The sequence below is a fragment of the Leiobunum rupestre genome, chromosome 8 (genome assembly GCF_980474605.1).
Source record: "Leiobunum rupestre chromosome 8, qqLeiRupe1.1.hap1, whole genome shotgun sequence".
Taxonomy (NCBI): Eukaryota; Metazoa; Arthropoda; class Arachnida; order Opiliones; family Sclerosomatidae; genus Leiobunum; species Leiobunum rupestre.
The window spans coordinates 36,930,559-36,955,112 of record NC_143391.1 but is presented as its reverse complement, the minus strand read 5'-3'; the positions used below and the strand labels follow the sequence as shown (position 1 = coordinate 36,955,112).

The window sequence follows — 24,554 nt, the reverse complement described above, 5'->3', positions numbered from 1 at the left end:
TCATTAATTATCTTAAAGAATGGAAAGAAGAGGCCGAAAGCCAAGATGTCCCCGCAGAAGGAATTGCGAAAATGCAGCTGAGCCGAACAACTTTGGAAGGGTTGCACGTAACAGGTATTTAAATCATGTAGTAGAATTTTAACCCGTATTTATGATTATTATGTATTTTAGTCTTTTCTGTAATTGGAGCTGTGAAATATTTGTTATCGAAAGGAGCTCCATTTGTGTTAACAGATAAATTCAATCAGGACCCATTAGAAAGACACTTTGGAAAACACCGTCGCTCCACAGGTTGTAATGAAAATCCTGATTTGTTAAATTTTGGGTTTAGCGAAAAAAAATTTAAAATCATGAGGCCAATTATAAATAAGACCAAAGTTGGTAACACAACGAAATTTAAAAAGTTAAAAATATAAGTAAATAACTTTGCTTGATAACCAAAACCACGTAACTTGAGTTTCCCTCAAAAGTTTATTTTTTTTGTCCTTTCACAAAATTAACCAAAATAACATTTAAAATACTGCAAAATCCCTTGAAATTTAAAAATACTGTAAATTAGGAACATCAAAAAATAGTTAAAACATCAACTTTGGTGAAAAATAAATTTTATTAATAACTAATTAAATGTAGTTTCCCTCAAAAGCCAGTTTTTTTTTTGTACTTTCACAAAATTAAGCCAAATAACATATCACATTTAAAATACTGCACAAACCCCTTCAAATTTAAAAATACTGTAAATTTAGGAACCTCAAAATAAAACAATATTAGTGTTAATTAAAGCATGAAAGACTTAGAACTTTGGGCCCATTCAAATATTTCAAGTTAATGAATGCTTCTATTTATTATTTTTAAGTTTGCAACAGCATGTGTTAGTGGTGGCATTATCTTTCATAGCTCTACGTAGCCCCTTTTTCTTAGCTAAAGAAGCTCTTTGCGCTTCGCTCATTTTGATTTTGGCAAAATTTTTTAGAGCTTTTCCTCGGCAATTTATGTAAGTATCATACAAAATGGTTTTAGCTCTATTCCTACCAATTACATCATCTTGACCCCAAAGCCTGTTAAATTCCTCGCTAACATCACTCTCCATCAACCTCTCTTTCAGTTTACCTCCCTTGTTATCATATACATAAATTAATGCAGTTTCAAAATATGGTTTAGCTACGTTGTCCACCTTTTTGAAAAAATTAAAGCCTAGTTTCGTCAAGCGTATTAACCCTCCCCTACTTATTACATCAGTCCAATTTGAAAAACTCAATTCCGATGTCAATTGTTTATCTACACAATTTTCAAAAAGTACCTCTAATGTAGATTCTTCATAACGCTTTGAAATTTTTCTCATAATATACCCTCCGATGTGATGGATAACGTTATCTTCTTTGTTGTTAATTTCCTTTTTGGTCAAAAGTGCACAAGATTCAGTGAAGCTGCACTCTCCCTGAGAATAGTCTGGCTTTAACATTACCCACTTCCGGAGAGATTCTTCTAGAAATGTTCTCACCCAATTTGCAATGACTAAATCCAAATTTTCCTCCGTTAATTTTTCAAATTGTTCCATTTTGTTAAAAACATTTACCATTTCATCTAGCAATTCAAAATCATTTCCTAATATTCTTGCTTGTATCATAAAAGTCGCCTTGTCCTTAATACGCTTTTCATTTAGAGTGGCTAGTTTACAAAAAATATTGTCGTTCAATTGAACTGAAGCATTTTCAAATAAAATTTTTACACTGTTAGGCAAGGAAATGGATTTCATCAAATTCAGTCGCACATTTTCAACCAACTCCTTTTCGTTGCTTTTAAAAAACTCTTCGTCAAAATCTATGAAATTTTAATTATTTTTTAAAAACTCGATCTTCATATTTCATTTTAGTCTCTTACCATGTGAGCCAAATTTTTTTGCAAAATAGAGCTTTGGTCTGTCTCTTTTATTTGGAAGGATGGGTTTTGGGCTTTCCTCTTTTTTAAGAGACAGATCTAAAGGTGTGTTGCACGGCAATGATGAATTTTCATCATTATCCTTAAAATTTAAATAGCTAAATTAACAATTATACTAGCAATCAATTTGAGAAAGTTATTTACTTACCACCCAATCAAAAACACCAAAGCCAGGTAAGGGTTTTGAACCCTCATTAAAATGCCTTGAACAAACATAGTGCCTTTTGTTTATTTTCTCTGGCACTAAATCGGTTCTCCCAGTAGCATTTATCCATATTTTACATTCTCCCAGTTTTGTTTTTGGTTTCGGAAATGGGTGGAATATTACGTTTTTCATTTCCGCCCGATCTTTAAATTTCGTACTACTTTTGCAGTTTAAATAGCAACATCTCTTTATGTAAACCATATTTAAGTTAAACAACTACACAACGTTAAAACGATAAGCCTAGGCGGCGGCAAAATAATTTCAAAACAAACCGTTGACGTCAACAGCCTAGCAGCTAGCAGTTGCGCACTAGAGATTTTCTAGTCTCCTCTGGAATTTTAGTCTACACCTACTTTAAGACAGCTAGTTGGCGACCCCCCCGGCATACCTTCGGCCTCTCCCGTATATACGTCCTCCCAGCCCTAATAGATGATTTCTTTTCGCCTGTTCTCGGACTAAAAGTGTATCCTTTTTATCCTAAAACGTTTTATTCGCCTGTTCCGGGGATGAGAATTACTCCGGCCCATAAACTATTCGCTTGTTCCGGAGTATTAAGGCTACTCTTTTTACTCTGAAAAGGAGGTGTAAAGGAAGTAAATCGGATTTTGTCGTCTGCTAGCCAGAATTTATCTGCCATCCTCGACCTTGGAAATGGAACTCCTTCACTCGTGAGTCGTGAATGGACATAGAAATATATTGGCTTACTCTACTGCTACTTTTCCAGCTCGGTTCCAATCATAGGTTAAAACAGAAAAATATTCGGCCAAAAAATTGAAATTTCCGTTTTAGAAATATAATAGATTGCCCGCAATCATATTACGTAATTCTATTTCCTTTGTTGTAAAATATTCAACAACTTTCTAACGTAACCCTATTAACTTAATCAATTAATTTAACGTCATCAATTATTCATCTAACACCGCGTGTAGCAAAAGTATTGAACTTGAACGAGGTCTGGTCGATCTATGGAGCGTGAGATTGGTGTAACCTTCGGGAAAGCCATTATTTCGCCTCCCAGCGCTATCTATAGATTTTCGAACCTCCACCACGCCAAACAAACGAACAAAGACTAGGTACGAAGCGTACGAAGGAAAATACTTCGTATTTAGTAGATATCGGCGCTCGCTACTACGGAGACCTCGTTAGGCTAATAACAACGCGAGCTAAAGGTGTTCGTAGCCTTATCGATTAGTTTCTGGCCATTACAGGAGAACGGGCCATAAGCGCGTATTTCCAGTTGTCATAACAAACCTGGCGCTAGGTAAAGGCGAAGCAGTAACTAAGGGGCTGTCTCTGCCGCTTTCAAAACGTCCGCGACAAACCGAGTCGTCTGCCGTCACACCCCCTGCCTTAAATGAAACTTTGAAAAAGAAGATATAATGTGTATTTGTTTGCTCGTGCCGGACTAGTCCATCCGCTGCCTCCGAAGCGAGTGGGAAGTGTGTGTCTTAAGGGTAAGCGCCTTCAAGCACTTCCGTCACCTTCACCCTACACGCCTAGATCAAATACATTTGCACAAATGAACACTGTAATTGCAATTCCGAATCGTTTTGTTGTAATTTTTTTTTAAATACCGGGTATCTCGTGTTAATTGTAATTTTATTGTACATTGTTTCATTGCGTACATTTAAAATCTTCGATTTCGAGTATATTCTAAATAGAAAAAAATCGTCTGCTAGCACGCGGTGCAAGTGATTTTACCGTATCTAGCACCAGATAGACCAAGCTTCTGTTAAACTTGGTGAAAGAAATGTTATTTCCCTTATTTACAACAAAAAGGATTTGAGTTGCGCATTAGTTGGTCACTTTTTTTTGAACATCGAAAGCAGTTGGTGACATTTGGTCAAGATAACACTACGATACTTTATACTTTAGAGATATTTTACTTCGACCATAAGTAGCGTAATATTACGTTACTCATGCTTTGACCTTGTTTTATTTGTGAGATGAAGACTATGTATAGCGTTATTTACATTAGGATTACGTTTACAAAATTCGCCTGGTTTCACAGCTTGAATTTTGAACGCCTTTAGTGTCCCATTCTTTCTCTATGGGTAATACCATAAGTCTATAATGATATAAGTGTGTAACTTCGTCAAAATAATTACTGATAACAAAATGTGGAGTGACGTTGAATTTAGGTCCTATCGAAAAAAAATAAGCGCCTCCAGCGAGAAAACACCCAACTTGACACTCGCTGGTCCTACGCCTCGCCTAAGAGCCTAATCACTTAGTCTGAAGTCCTCCCAAAATGTGTGGTGATTCTAGAAATGGCTCTCAGAAAAACCTTAACACGGGAAAAATTGTCAACTGGCATAGTTATGGGAAACGTTATTATAAATTTATGGTAAATGAAATCAATCAAAATGTAACTTAATTACCCTTTTTCAACTTCAAGAGAAAACCACTAACGTAGTAACGTAGGTTTCCACACTATCTTGAAAAAGGAAATATGTTCGCTTACTCCGCCAAACCTTAAAGAGGGAAGACTGGTCATGCACGGCTTTTATAATTTTTCAAACGCCTTTGAGACTGTGACTGAAGAAAGCGCGATGCCGCTTTCCGTCAATAATCCCTGTTTCAGAGTCATTCGCCCCGTTTCAGGGTAAACGCATTTGCATTTTTTGCTTCGGTTTCTTGACGAGTTATGGCAGAAATCCATTCAGCTCCGAGGACATCGGGAATAAAAAATTATCCTTTTCAGATTAGATAGTGGCCAAATCGAGAAGGCTATAAACTGATGGATTTTCGTCTCTTAAGCAGACGTTTCTGAATTATTATCTGCTTAGCAAATGAAAATCCAACGGTTTATGAACTTCTACCGTTGGCCGCTATGGGCTCTATGTAAACTGAAAGGGCTAATTGACAAATGCTTCCTCAAAAGCAATTTAAATAGGGCTTCACTAGAAGTTCCAGTAATCGAATCAGGGAATTCCAAGTCACTGCGAGTCTGCTATAACATTTGCCTTTGACATTTGTATTGCAATGACAATGTGCAATCTTGTTGGAATTGCTACGGTTGAGCTGATCACTGGCAGACTTGTACTAAAAAAAGTGGCTGATAAGCAGTGGCGGCGGAAGGAAAGTATTTGAAAGATACAAAAGAACTATTTGATACTTGCTTTGAGATAATATAAACCTCGTATCCAAGATTGGAAATAACTGCCTAGTCAATACCATTTACTCACTTACTGCGGGAACTCAGAAAAAATTAGCTCTATAGGTAACCAACTATAGATAAGATGACGCTCTATACACTCATTTACGAAGTCGGCCATTTCATTACAGGCCTAATTTCAAATAGTACAGACAAGGGCGCCTGCACGTGCTCATCAGCTCGAGACGTCGCGTGCACTTGACCACGTGAAGCGGCCTTGCATTCACTATTTGAAATCAGACCTGTAATAAAATGGCAGCTCTCACAAATAAGGATATAAAAGAGTGTATTGGACAAAACAGTCAATTTTTCGGAGGTCACGTACCGGAAGTGGGTAAACGATTCCTTACAAAACAGTCAATCAGAAAGCTCTCAGAATTCGAATATAGGGTACGGATATTATCTTTGCTTTACTTCACCTAAAGACGAACCGTCCTGGTAAAGTGTACCAAAAAATAAATATCGCCCAGTTACTATTTGCTATATTAACCATTGTTTCTTTCTTATCCGAAAAATAACTAAAATCAAGTAGAAATATTGATTAGACTACACTAAGGTTAATTTCCCGTAGTACTATAGTCTATATGCTATTGTAGGGTTGCCATGCATTTTTCGTTCTAAATTATTATTTCACACCGAAAATGTATCGCAACCCTGTTAATAAGTCGCTGGAAAACAGGGCTGCCACACATTTTCAATGCGAAATTAATAATTAACTAAGGTTAATTTTCCGTAGTACTGTAGTCTATATGCTATTGTACGTGTCGTCGTTTATTCAGCTTTACCGAAGTATACTAACTGCGGCTTACATCAACAATTACACCATTTTAGTTTCGCTATCGGCTCGTATGAGATTAATCAAGCAATTGTTAGTAAATTTGTCGTTAAAGCCCAAAGAAATTAAGCTCAAACTAATCTGCTTGGAAATTCAACTTCGCTTTACCTTTTATATAAATTTAATTTACATCTATTTAAACCACGTATTCCAATGCCTAACGCCAGTGTGGCCCGTGTGGACCTATAAGCTCATTTTAGAGTAGTCATACACTCGTAGGTCTTAGGAGATAAATTGATTTTGAAGGGTGCCCCTCAGGAATTTGTCGGGGACTCTCAACTAAAAAATCCTGGCTACGGCCTACGGGCCTGAACATTGTTGTCCGCAGTGGCCGCGATCCCCACAGGGAAAAACATACGGGGGCGGAGCCCCACAGAAATTAAATTGGGGATAAATAGAAACCCGGACCTATTTTATAAACTCATTGACCGAATTTTTGTCCTAATTCAGTCTTTTTACAGAAGTTATTTTGATATTGAAGATGCAAGTAACATTAAGATGAAATAAGCATACATTTAATTTCGATAGATTCGTCCAAACAGAAAATCGCCTCGGCGTGTACAAGTTTTACCCATTTATCTTAAGTTATGCTAGATAGTCTAAAATACCTAATACCTACAGGAAGAACTTAAGAAGAAATACTAGGCCTTTAATGATCTAGCCATGTACTGGGAGATTTTTTGAAGAAATCGACTTTTTCGTTATCAATGAATTAATTTACGGATGAGATATTAGAAAAGAACATTTTCTTTTTAAATATAATAATAAAGGTTTAGAGCTGTATATTGTTTTGCTCAAGTTTTAAGCATATGCATTTTTGAATAAAAAATAATGGTCCGGGCCTCCACAGGAAATGTTTACGATCGCCGCCGCTGCTACTCCCTAGTCTCCGTTAGACCGAAATTCCCACTGACCCTCAACGGGGAGTCTAGGCTCGTGTCGTTGTTTATAGAAAATGGAGAATGAGGACGCCCCTAGAAAATGTCGCATAAACATGTTTCATTTATTTTTAGTAACAAAAATTAGCACTATCAATTTAAAATATTTTTGGGCCAAGCAACTCTTGACGGTTTTCGTACGAAAGTAAAGAGGCACTACTCCGGAATTTGCTATTATTACCATCAGTCTCAGAAGCTTTTAATATATCTCTTTCGATCAACGAATTTATATGTCTGTCTGGTTGTGGAAACGCGTTCGTAGTATCGTGTTAAAATGTTCGCAGTTTCTTGAATTTTGGAAAAGGGTTTATTTTTATTAAAACGCCTGTATTCGAATTCGTGTTTTTGTAATGTTTATGTGTGTTCGTGTTGTGACGTGTGTGGGTGTTGTGTTTGTGTTTTGTATGTACGGGGTTTATTCTCTCCAACTTCTATTTTTTAACTTTTGAGGCGGACCGAACGCTTAGGGTTACGGTAAACGTCTAAACATCCGAATGGCAGGGTTTCCACCAAATATTCACGGTATACGTCATATTATAAATTTGCTATAGCATCGTGCGGGTTTTGAACCGGAGCCCTCCTGCATAGAACCACCGACGCGACGCTTATTACACTTCACTGAAAAATAGAAATTCAGCTTAAGCGGAAGCGTATATTAATAGTCAATAGAATTTTACTTTTTTTTCCAATTTAAATATAAATTTCGTGTTCGATTTAAGTTATTGCGTAGAAGAAATTCAATACAATGCTATTTAGAACAGCTTTGGCGAAAGTCCGTTTTCCTTTACGATTTTATAAACGTATTACCGCCAATTTATTCTATATTATTTTTGATATTTATAAATTAAATTAAAATTAATTAATTATTTAACAATAAAACCCGGTCGTGGCCAACAATCGAAGCCGGGTCATATTTATAACAGGCGAATTGTTTACCGCTGAGTCATTGACTTTATTGTCGCTGTATTGAAAATAAAAAATATCGCGATTTGGCGGAAATTAACGCCCAACGGAATGATCGGAATCTGCATTAAGCCTTTGATGGTACATGTTTTATTTTAATTTCCTAGATGGTTACTTCCCTCTTTCTGTTATTACATAATTTTCAGAATTTTTTTAATTTCTTTGAATATTACTTTATAAATTTTAAAAATAATTAGTAAATAAGGACACGCTTCAATCAATCTTTTCAAAAATGCTGTATATAATTAGATTTTGAAGAACTTGCCTAGGAATAGGATTGTCTAATGCCTAGTTACCCAGGTCCTCGCTTTTCAAATTTTAGAAGACTCGCCTAATTCTTCGAAAACCGAAAAACCACTACGCGTTACCTGAGTTTAAAAGCATCCTAAGAAATCCAGCTTAGAGAAAATATAGCAAACCACATTTTAATTTATTTTTATCGCAAACTCTATTGTTCGTGTTATGAAATAAAGTATATTATGAGACTGTGGTAATTAATCAACCTAAAGCACTAAAACTATTTTAGCCCTAGAAAAATGTTTGATATGTAAATAGAAAAACAGTTTATTGGGGCAATAAAAGTGGGGTGTTGAAACCGATGTGGAAAAACTTGCTCAAGCAGCACCGTGACGCTTTGGCGTTGTACGGCAGCGCCACAGCTAGACTTCATAAATCATGCCACAGTTCCCCCCCCCCTTTCTCCAGGGTCACGGTGCATTTTGAACAGGTTCTGACACGTAGTGGAAATATAACTTTAGGCCCATAAGGAGAACGCAGCTAACCTTTAAACACGCTAACGCCATGTTGTGTACAAATTTCATTGGACTAACCTTTACGCTGAACGTTTTACGGGGGCTAAAGCGTCTAACCTATGAAAATCGTACCCAAGAAAATCCAAGACTTTTGACGGGTTGCGCTCTCATTGTGTGGGCTGCTGTGTTCGTTGCTCCTAGTTGGCACCATATCCGGAAATTTCCCAGTCTCCCCTACGTCAACGCCACTCATAAGAGTGAAATCCACAAACGTATATCATCAATATATAACTATATTTATATAAGAGCGTCAGTTCCCTATCTTCAGCATGTTTTACTGACAGCCATTTCTAGAATGAGTTTTAAGTTGGGTATTTTCTCGCTAGAGTCGCTTATCATTTTTGGGTATGTCGTAAATTCAACGTCACCTCATGGTGCTCATGCATAGCTAACAGCATAAGTGTATAATATTGTTACATAAGTGTGACACTTCCTATTCTTCACATGCAAAAGATTTACTGAGAGCTATTCACAAGACAGACTGCATTACGGGCTTTGTTGCCGTTTTGCGTCTGCTCGCAAACGCGTCACACGTAGCCTTTGACACCGTCTCGCTAGGGGGAGATTTCCGTCTGGTGATGACGTCACTCCGTTACTAGCTCTCAGTAAAATATTAAACTTATGGAACATTATTATAGACTTATGCTAACAGTAATTATTTCGATTATTTGACACATGTATATAACATGAAGCTATACTCATTATCAAAAGTATAAACCATATCTGTAATGAGAGAAATAACTATTTACGGTACAAAATTGAAACATGTATCTTCGTAGGTTCTAGGTAGTTTCCAATGGACGTGATTTTCCCACCACCGATGTTTACTATTCATTACGGCTGAACATACCACCGGTGTAGGGATATTCACTTATTAATAAAACATCTTTTCCCGATGTAATAATTTTAATAAAACGTTTCCGAAACGCATTTTGAAAAATCCAACGGGTACTTGCCAAGGTGCATGTTTCACGCGAATAAAGTTCGTAGTATAGGGAGGGGATTACTTATCTCGTAATATATTCTGCTCTTACTAAACTCCGTTGTCTCGTAGCAAATTCTTTTGAAAATAATATTGATTTATCGGCTGTAATAACGCTTTTTGAAATCCCTTTTGTTCGTTTCGCTAATGGTTATGGAAACCTTTACAGTACAATATTGCAAATTATACAAACAATCAACAAGGAGGGTCAAGGGCCCGAAGCGTCAGTAGCGCTGCACCTTAACCTTCTGGCAAAAAATCATTACGGTATCCATGAACTAGTTTTAAAACGCGTGCACTAGGGTTTATCGTAATAGCTATAGTAAGAAGCGTCTCTAAAGTTTACCTTCAAAACGAACCTATATTGATTAAATACAAGCTGTAGTGGCAAGGTCACGATGCATCTTGTTGCGTGTTGTGTCAAACGAAGCTGTATTTATGTGTAGAAGCGAAACTAGCCTTTTTTCCGATGGCCATTGCAAATATCGTACGATAGTTCTATTATTGGTAAATCGATAAAAGGAAATTAAATTTTAATAATGAAAAGTATTCGTCCACTATTAATTGACGGATTAAACGGACGATGAAATGGGTATGGAATTTGAAAATACCTAAATTATATCGACTTTCACAAGCCCGCGCGGTCGCAAGATATTTATTGAAAGATTGAAGTAATGAGGCTTATCACTTGTTACTACTTAAGTTTTAAAGCTTTTATACATAGTTGAAAACGTAGACATGAAAAAGTCTACTTCATTTTGGACAAAGGTTGTTTGACGAGCTAGGACATAAAACCATTCAGCTCCTAGTACAATCGTAATCCGAAAAAAAATAATAACTTGATTATAAATTGAAATTGAAAGAATTTAAATTAAAAAAATGTTTCTTTAAAAGCCCTTTATATTGGGCAACACTAGAATCCCGAGTGATCGAGTCAGGAAGGGAATTACAAGTTAATTTTGTTTTGGGAATCTCGAATTTCGATGGTCGACGTTTCTGTTTATCATAGAACCTGCTAGTGGTAAACAAAGTCAATTGCGAATTATTTAAAAGAGATTTTTCTATTACAATTTGAATCCCTTTCCTAAGATTGCACCTGAATGTAGCGCTTCTCAAACTATATTCAACTTCCATTCATTTCGAGAATTGTTTCCCTGAGAGGCTAACCACTCCCTAAGACTCTGTACACCGATTACACACATATGAAACTGAGTACAGCCTTTGGTAATGCTAAATCTGTAATCAGTTACGCAATCACTTTAGTACAGTCTTGTACAGCGATTACAGGGAGTGAATAGCACCTCGTTGTTTCCGTAAGATATTGTATTGACCTAATTTAATTAAGCCACAGGAGAGACTAAATGAAAGATCTGAGCGCTGACACTGAGATTGTGGGAAACAATAATGGAGATAGCAGCAGCGCTTGCAACCCTACTCTAGATGACGACTACAACTTCACCGACGATCAAAGGAAAGCCACCCAAGAACTTCAAACTCTTTACAGAAAGCTTGGATTGGAAGAACTTGACGATGGTTTTGAAGAAGGATTTTCCGGTATAACATAAAACTTAATTTTTTATTGACTTGTTGGCGTAACTTGTATAACCCTATTGGATACGTATAGCTTTAAATTATTTGCATCAATTATAAGGTGAAATACCCCAGACAGATGCTTTATATTTTTTATAAGGGCTACACCGGCGTTTCAACAATTTTGAGTGAAAATCCAGTAGCTCCACCTCTTCCGAACCTCTTGAAAGTTGATTGCACCGAGGGGATGATCACTCCGCGTAATCGGTGTACAGAGCCGTACCTTTGACTGCACTAATGGGATTACGCGTAATCTTTGAAGTCCCTGCCTTTGGCAGTGGTAATCTAAGTGTAATCCGGTGTACAGACTTTCTAAGAGTGGTTAGCCCCTCGGATTGCACCAATCATATAGACGTAACATTGAAACATTTTCTTTTAAGTCTCGAGGAAGTGCTAAACAGACCCCATAATAACATTGAACCGAGGGGCATCAAATGGTACATACCAGCCCCTGGGGCTATGCTTATACGTGGGAAATTTTTGTAATACTCAAAGGGCCTCACCTGAGTTTAAAAATCTGCTATAGAAAATCTTGATAATGATAATCGGCGATTTTTCTGAAGCCCGCGCGGGAAACTAGTAAACTTCCAACTCCGTTGCGTCCCTTTAAAAAATGGTGAAATTTTGTTCAGGATACAAAACAAGCTAACATCAAATTTTTCTATTCATTTCTTCTTGTCTTTAGCCTATGACGACCCTCAGTACGATATCATCGGGAAACTGAAAGAAGTGAACAGCCGCTTCAACGATGACAGTACACCGATTGAATCGGACCGAATGCGAAAAGTCCGATTCAAGGAATCGGTGGTCGATCTAGTCGTGCCCATTTCACCCGTTCGTTCTTATTTCAACCACTATAATTACTTCGACGCGGACTACGACGACGATGACGACTTCGACGAATACGTAGACGAAAACATGAATAACCATCCTTACTCATCGGAAAACTACGACCCAGACCAGACCTACGACGGAGAACAGACCTATGAAGGAGACCACACTGACTACGTAGACGGGAAATTGACGGAAGAAATATACGAGTACGAAGATAAGGACGAAGCCAATGAAAACGAAAGAGACACTGAAAAAGCCCATAAAACAAACCAAGAAGATACGCGTCAAAATGAAAATGCGAATGACTCTGAAAAGAAAGATGAAAGCGGCGAAGAGGAGAGTGTATCCGTGGAATCTCCGCGCGCGATGGTCGCCCCTTCAACAAATTTAGAGACGGCTAAAGACCCAAAAACTAGCAGTACCAATGAATCAAGTATCGCAATCATTAAGCGAACTGAAGATAAAGTGGAACGGTACAACGAAAACCTCTCAAATAATAAAAACACCCCCAAATCGGAAGTCAATTGTCAGCAAAGTTCCTCCAACATATCCAACGGAATTAAGTCCCACGAAAGGAACCGTTCCAAAAGCGCGGCGTGCGCAACAATCCTTCGCGCGCCACCTCTGAACCTGTCTGGCCGACCTTCGTCGTCAATTAGCGTTATTTCGAAAAATATGGGCTCCGCTAATTCGCGACCGACGAAACCGGACAAATGCCTGCCTTCGTACAAAGGAAACGCCAGATCGAAGTATGGCGTGACAGAGGAACTTAAGCGGGAGTTCCGTAAGTTAAAGCAACTAGAAGAGTTTCAGAAGAAACTGAAAGAGAACGATCTCGAAGAGCACCGGAGAAAGAAAAAGGAAGAAGCTGAATTAGCGTTTAAAGCCTGGCTCGACGCGAAAAAAAACAGCGAAACGCAGAAGACACGAATATTTAATAAAAACGACAGGAAAACCCATAATAAACAAGTAAATACGCTCTAATTGCTATAAACTGTTGGATCAAAAATTAAAGGCAGTCGGAACTCGGAATTCAATCGAAAAATCGTCTACTATCACGGGCTAAAACTTGTTTTTAACGTAACTATAGCGCTAATCACCTCTAGCTGCTGTTAACCTAGTGGTAGATTCCCTTTATTAGAAGTTTCTATAAAATTAAATTCATTAAAAGTAGTAATATTTAGAAATAAAGCCTACTGAAGTCGCGAATGGGAGGGGACATCGGTTTCACCAGTGGCTGAAGGGTCACAGGAGTCCCGCCCTCGGAGTAGGGTTTATTTTCGCCTCGCACCATCTCTAAGCGATTAAAACAAATAATATTAATGAAGTAATATAAATCTTAATATTAACGAACTAATATTAATATAAATATTAACGAACTAATATTAATATAAATATTAACGAACTAATATTGATATAAATATGAACGAACTAATATTAATAGAAATATTAACGAACTAATATTAATAGAAATATTAACGAACTAATATAAATCTTAATAATAACGAAATAATATTAATATAAATCTTAATATTAACGAACTAATATTAATATAAATCTTAATATTAACGAACTAATATTAATATAAATATTAACGAACTAATATTAATAGAAATATTAACAAACTAATATAAATATTAATATTAACGAACTAATATTAATATAAATATTAACGAACTAATATTAATATAAATATTAACGAACTAATATTAATATAAATATTAACAAACTAATTTGAATATTAATAAAAAACAATTCATTAGCGAGTTACATTTTATCTCGTTTTATGTATGCCTGAGATAGCGATTACAGTTTTTCAATTCCATCAAGGTGAAATGCCAATGACTGTCGGTACTGCAATTTATCATTGAAAGAATCGAAACAATTAACAGGCAACGATACTGCAGTCTTTTTTCTATAATAAAAAGTTTTACCGCGTGCTGGTTATTCGTTGGGGAAATAACACTTTTTAGAGACCCGAGTTTTTATGGTGGATCCAATGAGGTAGAATAAATAGAGATCCAAATCCGCCTTCCAGGACCTACCGTTTCGCGGAACAGTATTTGTTGAGTTGGAGAGTTAGGCCTAGTAAATGAACTTAATCAAATCGTGTTGGCGCCATCTATCGTGTTATTGGAAAACTAAACCTTAATATATGTTGCAAGTGTCTGTTTATAGAAACAGATGGCGCCAACACGATTGGATAAAGTTGAAACTTAAGCCTAATTCTCCTTCTCAAATAAAACGTGTCCCGCGAATCACAGATTTGTTTGGATCTCTTTATTCTACGTCATTGAGTGAATCAACGAATTTTACATTTCTGCCACCAGATATAACCGAAGCTAGGCCGTTTTGCACTAATTAAGTTAAAAAGTAGTCGTAGGACGTGTTAGCAGATAAATTTTCGATTTAGTTCCTACTCCCTTTTAGAACAGCTTCAAACTGCCGTAGGTTGTATATCCATATAACCAGCGTTGCCCCATCTGCAAGACGTCCATGAGGCACAAGGAAAAGGGAATGTCCTGAACGCGAGTGTAATGGTGGTCTACTACGAACGATTCTTCTTTCTCATTTCCGCTGGGAAAAAGTAAATGGGCTTGTATTTTTCTAGGGCAATTCCAACTGCCCGTCTTCGGACGAGGCCTTCCAGGTATGGATGGAGCAAAAAGAAAACCAACAGAAGAAAGATCGATTTCTTCAAGAGTTTCAAGATTTGGAGGAATGCAAAATGGAAATAACTAGTAGAGCTCGTCGAGAACAGTGCAAGAGAGCCTATAGAAAGTAATGTTGGAGTTATTTTTTACAAACCGTACCCTCCTACACATATCCGTTTAAAGAGCCTTTAAACTTCTACCTAGTAGAAAAACTACCTCAGATACTGAGGGCAACCGATGATTTCAAATTAGTTTTGTTTGCAGTCCAATAAATTCGACGCCTAAATTAATACCAACATAACTATAAAACGGGAGTATTAATAATATCAGAAACTATAGAGGTATACACTTGGAATGTCTAAGGTTCCATTGGGACGGTGATACGAAAGCGCGTCGAGAAAAAGGCGGGGCTTAACAACGTCAAGTGTAAAGCCTGGTTCACACGGGCAGTGTTTTCCTGGTTTTCTATATTTTCTAGTTTTACCCGTGGTTCTGGCGCGTAGGAACACGACTGTACACACGGACAAAATTTGCCGGATTTTATCACAGCGAGCGCTGCCGCCGCCGAGGAACGAGGAAACGGATCAACGTTGCCCGACTGGGATTTTTTTTAAACATTTTCCAGCGGCGGTGCTGTTCGCTCCGCGAGTGACGTCATCAAGAGACCCATTATCCAATAGAAATATGGTCGAAGCTATGGCGGGAGTATTTAATATCATGGTTAGTAGACAAGTGGTGTATGTTAGATTAGACTAAATTTTTTAAAGAAGTAAAACATATAATTATAAATTCTTAATTATATTAACGGATTTATTATCAAATGTTTAAAATTTGTGAGATCTTTTCTTTCAGTAAAAATAAATGTTTCTTATGGCAATATGAAATATCAAAACACAGTAACGAAAATGAGAAATTATTATAAATGAGATAACATTAAACATTTAAAATATTGTTCAACTTAAGTAATAGAATATACTTAAGTTTTAAAACTACTTTAGGAACTCTTAAATTTTAATGACAATGACTAGGTAGTGTTGCTATCACAGTTATAACAAGGCGGAAAAAGATACTTAATTATCTTTTTACGCCTTGTTATAACTGTGATAGCTGTGTAAAAAGCTAAGTAAGTATCTTTTTCCATTTTTTTCCCTTCTTTCTCGACTCGTCAACCATAACAAAGTTTAAATAGTCCATTCTGATTATAGTCCGTATTTTAACAAATGATGAAATTACATTTAAGGGATATTGCGGCCATTTTTCCTTTATTACACGAGATAAGTTAGAAACAATCCCTTTCTCCTTACTTAATTTATTTTTGGGGTGGTAATCTTTGAATTTATTTTCAAAACATTTAACATCTTTCAAAAATGAAACTGATGGAGTTATATATCCGCCTAAAGATAACCTTTTTGTCCAAGAAGGAAAGGAATAATCGTGCTCACTTATATTTGGAGTATCGTATAAAACCAAGTCTAAATCAGGGTAAAGTTCATAATTTCCTTTTGCAACCCATCCAGCCAAAATTTCTAAAGCTCCTTCGTAACAAGTGTCAAACTCATACTCATTAATATCTTTCTCATTGCTATCTTTCACTAAAGCGCAGGCACTATTGTTATTCTGTTGATTATTTGGGCTAACGGTACTATTTAAAACATTCAACGGTGATCCTAAAATACGTTGTTCAGGATGAAAAATATTTTCACTACCTATTGTAGGTGTTAGAGGACTAGTATTTTCACCTAACAGAAACTGGCGATCATTTGAAGGTTCAGTAGGAACTTCAGGCATATTGTATTTGAAGTCAATATATTTGTTGAACCTGGATTTTTTCCAAGAATTATCATACGAATACGATATATAGCATTCAGTGGGGTGGGGTGATCGTCCAGACCCCCTCTGGTACGCAATTGTGAGAAAAAATTCTCCAAACAGTCTTGGTTTAAGCGGTGGGTTAGTAAATATTCAATGTTGTGACTACTCTTCAGATCGTAAAATAATGATTTCAGGGATTGGATTGAAATTATGATTCCTTTCTGGAATAGTTGCGAGCTCTTTTTTTTTGGCGCACAGCATTTTCTCCATAGTGTCTTTCATTTTATCGAGTGAAGAATTTTGTTTTCTTAATTCAACACCGTACGCGCATTTTGTTGGTTTTGAATTATGCTTGGTATATGAATTCATTACATCAAACCAGTCGTTTATGGTGGAAATAAAGTTCGCAGTTGCATCAATGACCTCTTCAGTTTCATACTTGCTAATTTCAGGCTTTAAAGGGGCTCCAAAGTTCGGTGGCAAAATGTGTGTAAAGTCAGTAAAGTTCGAAATTTACGGTTGACTCTGCCCGCCTCTGCCAAGGCCGAGTGAGGGGGGGGGGGGAATGAAAAGAATGCTCAATTTTCTTTTTTTTTGCCACCGAATTTTGGAGCCCCTTTAAATGTCGAAGCCCTGGCTGTTGAAACAGAGTGTGACATTAGTTCGGCAGCTTTTCTGACATTTTGTCGTTGCGGACCTTGACATTCTAAATGGTCTTTCCTCAATTTTGGGCACATTTTGACTTCATTCTTGTCTCTATTTAGTAGATGTTCTACTGGTGATTTGGAAATTTCTACACTATTTAGTATGAAACCTCCGTCCAAAAACCAGTTACGAGTAAGTTTCAAAGCATGTGGAGCGTCAGCAAACATGTAGATTTTTCTGTCTAAAACTGGGTAACTAAACCAACTTCTATTAACTGATACGCTTAATTCTCTCCAGAGGCCCATATTTCCGCCACCCATATCATTAACGCATGATACAACAGTGTAACCGACGTCATTAGGCTAGTAATTATGTCAAATAGAATTTTCTTTGTCATTTTTTGGTCAAAATCAATGTAGACTGGTTGTTTCCATTTTCCAAACAAACTTCGCACCATAGCTACTTGCATCTGAGAATGAGGTCCGATAATTTGGTCATTTTTTTGGTCATACTCCATCCAAGATTTAATTTTGACTTCGTCAAATGTTAATACTGCCAATCTCTCCAATGGAGAAAGATGCTCCCCAGCTACTTTCATAATATTAAGAATATCTTTCAAAATCCCTTCACCAATGCTAAGTTTTGACGCATACTTTTGAAGAGTTGATATTGAAGGTAGGGGATATTTAAGAACAGTTCTTGCGTAATTGTAAGCCCTTTTACTGTAGTATCGCAGCGTAAATGCCTTTGAAAGGTCTTCGTGTGAACACTTGAATTGTTTCTTACCACTTAGGATCTTTATTTGGGTTTCTGAAAACACTTTTTTCAAAAGTCTTTCCGCTTCTGCCTTATCCGCTGCAGTCTTCTTGCTATATTGATCTTGCGCTTTAAATCTTTTGGTAGCATGTTTTCTTATAAGTTTTTCCTGGGCTAATTGTGTTTGTAATTCGTTTATTTTCTACAATAACTTTATATTCTTTAACTTTAAATTGCTGTAGCTTCTTGCAAGATTATTCTTATCCCTTCTTATATTCTCCAATATTTTATCTCTTTTTTTACATTTGCACTCGCTGCTTAAAGGTGTTGTTGAACTTGAATGACTAGCTATTTCCTTAATTGAATCTTTAGCAGAGATTGGGAGATTAATACTTTGGTTTTCATTAATAGCTTCATTAGGACTTGTAGTTGTTTTATTACTAATCAGTTCATTCACTAGACGTACACGACCTTTTCTATCAGCTCTTGATTTTCTACTAATGCTACTTGTTTGTAGATGACACCCAACCTCGTCTAAAGAGTCCCTTAGGTTTTTGGATGGTACAGCATCTGGTTTTAGAAGATGTTTCAGTGGTAAACCTAATAGTTCTGATTGCAGGTCTCTCTTATAATCAATGAAATAAAATGCTCCGAACAAATGCGACTCGTGCGGTGATTAAAACTGTCTTTACGTTGACACTTGGCAATCCATATCCTACATATTGCTTTATCCTTGGGAAAAGTGTGATAAATAATGTGGGCTGTTTCTTGGCTTTTTCGAGTCTTCTGTAGGCTATTATCACATAAAGCCACAGCACACCTTGTTCCAGGCATTTTATATCTTCAGCCCTTTATCGCTAAATGAACATAGAAAAATTAGAAGTTTGAATATGCTCTCAGATTAATAACAATAACAAAATTTTAATTTAAACTCTGTCCTTGGCCAGTCTGAAGGTTTCAATGAAACAAGTTCTAAATAAATATCGTAGCGTAAATTTAAAAAAAAAACTAATAACATATATCCTATATTATTTAATATTGATTTACTTCAGTGAAAATATTAAATAATAATAATAATATTAATAACTTACCATAATGTAAGAACCTTAAAACTCGTACATTCGAGGCCATAACCGAATGTACAATGTTGTGTAGTCTGCTAAAAGGTTTCTAAATCTTAAATTTCTTATCTCCTTATTGCTTGAGCTTACGCAACCTTATATACTGCTTGTCTACTAACCTTGGAAACGGATAACCTTTTTTTGAGGGGCATTGGGCTCGACCAGTCAGCGAGCGTTATGCCGTCACGTGGTAGACGCCAAAATTCTTAAGCCTACTTTTAAAGCGACTTTTTAAAAACTTTCAAAATCGCTCCTTAAACGCTCGCTGATTAGTTGAACTCAAAGAGCTTCAAAAACCGGGAAAATAAAGTAGAGATATTTCAACATTTTTTTCTCCGTTTTCTCGTTTACCGGCAGCGCTGACGGCGGAAAATACGTTAAATTTTGTCCGTGTGTACAGTCGTTTTCCCGTGCGCCAGAACAACGGGAAAAGGTGGTAAAACGAGAAAATAGAAAAAATCAGGAAAACACTGCCCGTGTGAACCAGCCTTAGACGTAACACGATATTTCAAATTCATTGGCTCGAGGTTTGACGCGAAAAGAATGCGTCGTCATGGTAACAAATAGGCGATCTTCCCGCGCAAAATAGGCTTATAAAACAATGGATTTAAAAACCTCAATTTGTTATCGTACTTAATATTTTAAAGTAATTATAATGTTCTTCGCGAAAGAAGTGTAGTCATACCGGGATTTTTTAATTTTCTTTGTTTTATTTTTTTTTGGTTTATTATTTGTCAAGGATTACAATAATGCAAAACGTTTTAACCGCAATTTATTATTTAGAAAGATACGATCAATGTAAAATTGTAACTTGCCAGCAATTTTTACAACGGGAAATACGACATATTCCGAGATCTTTGTACGTGTTGGATGAGGTAGGACTGATGACGAAATATATTTCACGGCAAGATATAACTAAATTTAATGTAAGAAAAATTTAGTTAAAGAGAACCAGAAGAACGCACAACAACACAACCGCAGTGAAATTTTGACTAGGTAAAGTAACCGAAAGGAAAAGCAAAACATAATTTCTCTGTCTAAAGCAAAACTACAACCTATAAGCAAGTTCCAAACTAAAAGAAAAAATTGGACTCGTAAACGAAGTATTGGCACCTCACGGCGCCGCGAACTCGCTTCGCTTGAGCGCCGCGCTGGGGGCACGCGGCGCCACCACAACCCCATTCTTGCTAATCAAGCTGTGCCATCTATAACGCGACCTAGAGGACAGTACCTAGTATAGTCTCTTGTGGTGCGAATTAAAGGGAGAGCGACTGAGAGATGAATCGATCCCACACGAAGGAGTTTTCCCTCCTCCTGGATGCATATATTAACCCCACCTACGGACATCGTATCCAGTGAAATCGTACCTAGTATCTAGCGAATTGAATTCGCCGTAGAAAACACATTTTCGGTTTGCTCACGTTTTAAAAATTTAGTAATATCTTGTCGTTAAATCTAATTCGTCATCAGTCTTACCTCATTCAACACGTACAAAAATCTCGAAATATGTCGTATTTTCCGAGGTAAAAATTACTGGCAAGTAACAATTTTAAATTTATCATATCTTTCTAAATAATAAATTGCGGTTAAAACTTTTTGCATTATTGTAATCCTTGACAAATAATACACAAAAAAAAACAAAACCCAAAAAAAAACCTATTGTTAAAAATAGCCGTGATGCCTAATTTCATGTATTTGTATGGTTATAAAGAGACAATCAGGTAAGCTAATACTAGGCTTAATGACGAGTTTTCGTAGAATTAGGGTAGCGAGGCGCGAGAGTTTTTCGAGATCGTGAGTTTTCCCGCTTTAAGACACGCCCATTTCTACGAGCTTCATCTCGGCCGTAAAAATCTTACTTAGACATTCCAAGTGTATACCTATATAGTTTCCGGATAATATAGAAAACCAACCAAAATCTATTGCTACGCCCTCTTTTGTCGAAATTTGTAGATAGTGTTCATAAGCAGACGTTATTTCAGGCGAAGCATATTAGGGATTTAGGACTGAGACAGTCCCTAAGCCCTTGTATTAACTAAACACAGGGATATCCCACAGAAGCCAAAACGCGGAAACGATTGCCGTTAACCCTCTTTCGATGAAAATCGGCTACCGGCCGGAAATCGGAAACGGACATGCGCGAAAAGTGTGTCAGTTTGGGAGGGGTGAAAATTCCCAGGGGCATGGCCAACTTCGCGAGCTCACTACGCTCGCACCAGGCGGCCTGCCCAAAAAATCAAAAATAGCGAAATTCGCTTTTTGCCGCTAGCGCCCCCTCCGGACCTAACTATTAGCATTGAATCGAATGGAACGATTATGGTGTTTCGTTACTTTAAGGAATTTATTGAAAGCTATTCGATATATTCGTCGATGTCAGAGGTAGAATAAACCTTTTTGCATGATTTACAACCCTTTTCAAAATATTATAATTCATTTTTCCCGCCGAGATCGACTATTTCCAAAAGTGCCACCGCTCAGGCGCCAGTGAAAATCACGTGCTTAGAATGGAATGTAAACAAAACGACGTGGAATGTTTCATCAATCGTTTTGGGTTGGATTTTAAACTATTTGATGGCAAGTAGATAAACTATTAAACTGATATTTAAAGTGATGCAACTAAAATTTTAGTGTAACGAACATAAAAATACTTTTAATATCTTTATGAAATAATTTGTTTGACGTAAAAGTTAAAGGGGCTCGAACGTTCGGTGGCAAAATGAGTGTAAAGTCCATTGAGTTGGGAATAAATAGAGGTACAACTAAATCTGGCTGGCGCGGGACCAATTTCGTTCAATATGGAGACTTTTTCAACTATATCGTTCAACCGTGGCGGCATCTGTCTCTAGTGGTGGAAACTATATTGCAATTGAATTTTTGCGCGAATCATATAACTTTACAAAATATAGATGGCGCTACCGCCTAATTATAAAGATGAATTTCGTACAGTCTTCTCAGAACAGGTCCCGCGTAACCATGGCAACCGAAATCGTAATTGTAATTCTAGCAGTATTATTCCAAATTCAATGGTAAAGTCAGTCAAGTGCGAAATTTACGGTTGACTCTTCCCGCCTCTGCCAAGGCCGAGTGAGGGGTTGTGGGGGATGAAAAGCATGCTCAACTTTGGTGGATATGAAAGAATCCTGGAAAACTTCAGGAAAACAATGAAATATCACTGGTGTATGGTGATCAAAATATGAACATCCATAATGAAAATGAAAGCCCTTAACATTTTCAGAAGTTTTCTCGATTGAGGCTTGTAAACTAGTTCCTTTACTTTCTCAAATAAAATTGTCCTAGTTATGTTATCAACTACGGGTGGTATCATTTTGTCACAGATAAATTTGGCAGATATTGAGGCACTGCAAAATTGGACACCTGGTAAGTCTCAGCAACACGTGAGCTTCAATATTTTCGCTAATTCTCGTAAATAAGGAACTGCTGCCTCAATGAAGCTCAACACTACAGAAGGAACCATTACACAATCCTTAATTGGGTAACTAAGGCCTCCTCGGTCGTATGTTTTAATTAGGTCTAAAAGTGGTGAATTTGAGCAGGGGGTACGGAAATGCACTCGAGACACAAGCTACAAAATTCAGCTTGCTCCATTTACTGTACCACAAAACCAGCTACGTAAGCCAAACTTGCCAATTTAAAAGTGGTTCGTTGCCTGTCAGGCTCTTTACTCAAAGTTAAGTTAAAAGGAACCACCTATGGACTGCACTAAATTAAATAGCCAGAAATTCCAACAGTAGACTGGTTTCGTCCTATTTGGGACTCGTCAGTACCGTGCGGGAAATCTGGCTTGCGACTATAACACCGAATAGAGAAACTAAGCCTAAATATGAAAAATTTCAAAACGAGTTTCAAAGCAACGGAAAGCCGAATAGGGGGAGAGTGGTGGAGATTAGTATTAAGTTAAAAGGAACCACCTATGGACTGCATTGTAAAGGAATATATAATTAGCGAATAAGTAGATAAGTCCATTATGAAAAGGGATAATGAAGCTAAACCCTAAACAAATTTGAAGTTTTTAAATTTCTTCAAATTTGTTTAGGGTTTAGCTTTATTATCCCTTTTCATCATGGACTAATCTACTTATTCGCTAATTATATAATTCTTTACTCAAAGCATTTGGTATCATATAATTTGGATACCGTGGGAATACCGTAGGTATTACCGTTTTTTCCAGCTTTCGTAATTTAAGACCTTTACGGTAATCTGTTTCACAAAAGTGTAAACTACATACAACGCTCGATTCTGATCTGTCATTTATTTGAAAATTATCCCGAGAGATATTTTCTAGCCACATGCCTCTCAACGCCCCATCAGAAGGAGACTCTGGAAAGACACTCTAGGTGTTTTGCCCTTTACAGATGTGCCATAGGGAACACAACTCTAAGGCATTTTTGGGTAATTTATACAAAAATTATTGATATGTAACAACTTTAAATAATAATTGAAAAATGAAATAAATATCTTTTTACATTAATCAAATATAATTCAGCATTAAGTAATTATCAAGTGTTCGAATTTCCCGCCGCGAAAATTGTTTTAAAAGACGTCAAATCTAAAATCCGACAAGGCTTAACTATTCATACAAACTATTTAAAAATTACCTAAGTAATGAAGTATTTGAGGGGTTATATATGGAAATTCAACTTTTAAGTTATAACCCAAGTATAAAATAACTATAATTTTGTGATATTTAAATAATTTCCAGTACTATGTACTTATTATGGTCAAGTTTCAAGCCATAGAAAACAACAAGTTAATTGTTGAAAATTGTAACATCGCAATAATGTTGCGCATACCAACCCAGTAAGTGACATAAATAATAACTCACGAATTAAAAGTACCGAACAGTAATTTTTTGATCGTTCATGTCTACTTCGAATATTAAACAATACTGCCCATAAATTGAAAGGCCATGATATTTATACAGAAAATCAGAATATAAAAATAAAGTTTAGATAACAATCATCTTACTCTGCGATTAAAAAACACATTACAAATAATAAAAACGTGTAGTGGCGAACATTCCGGTGTCCTTAAAATCTCCTTTTAATTATTCAGATTACATTATTCCATTGGTAGTAAGCATAATTTATTGATGGGTCGCTTCAGCACACGGTCAGTTGTCTTGACGGTGGCCACTCTTACACAACCGTCTGCGCCAGGATGTATCTCCGGTATTCTGCCCAGCTTCCATTTGGTCGGAGGAAGATCTTTGCTCTTAAGTAGGACGAGATCGTTGACATGTAAGCTTCGTTTGACTGAAAGCCATTTAGGGCGTTGTTGTAATCGGGTGAGGTATT

General features: G+C 36.7%; 1 protein-coding gene across 2 annotated transcripts in view; it reads left to right on the top strand.

Moving 5' to 3' along the window:
* Positions 1 to 2,533: 2,533 nt before the first annotated feature.
* Positions 2,534 to 24,554, top strand: part of LOC149933333 (uncharacterized) — a 33,426-nt gene continuing 11,405 nt past the window's right edge. Inside the window, exons 1-4 of one of the 2 annotated variants that reach the window (XM_090155206.1) lie at positions 2,534 to 2,808; positions 11,179 to 11,381; positions 12,103 to 13,220; positions 14,863 to 15,032. In XM_090155206.1, the coding sequence (XP_090011332.1) occupies positions 11,189 to 11,381; positions 12,103 to 13,220; positions 14,863 to 15,032 (1,481 nt within the window). In that variant the 5' untranslated portion in view covers positions 2,534 to 2,808; positions 11,179 to 11,188. Of the gene's footprint in view, positions 2,809 to 3,262; positions 3,595 to 11,178; positions 11,382 to 12,102; positions 13,221 to 14,862; positions 15,033 to 24,554 lie in introns of those variants that run through there. The other variant, XM_090155205.1, reaches the window with a different exon arrangement.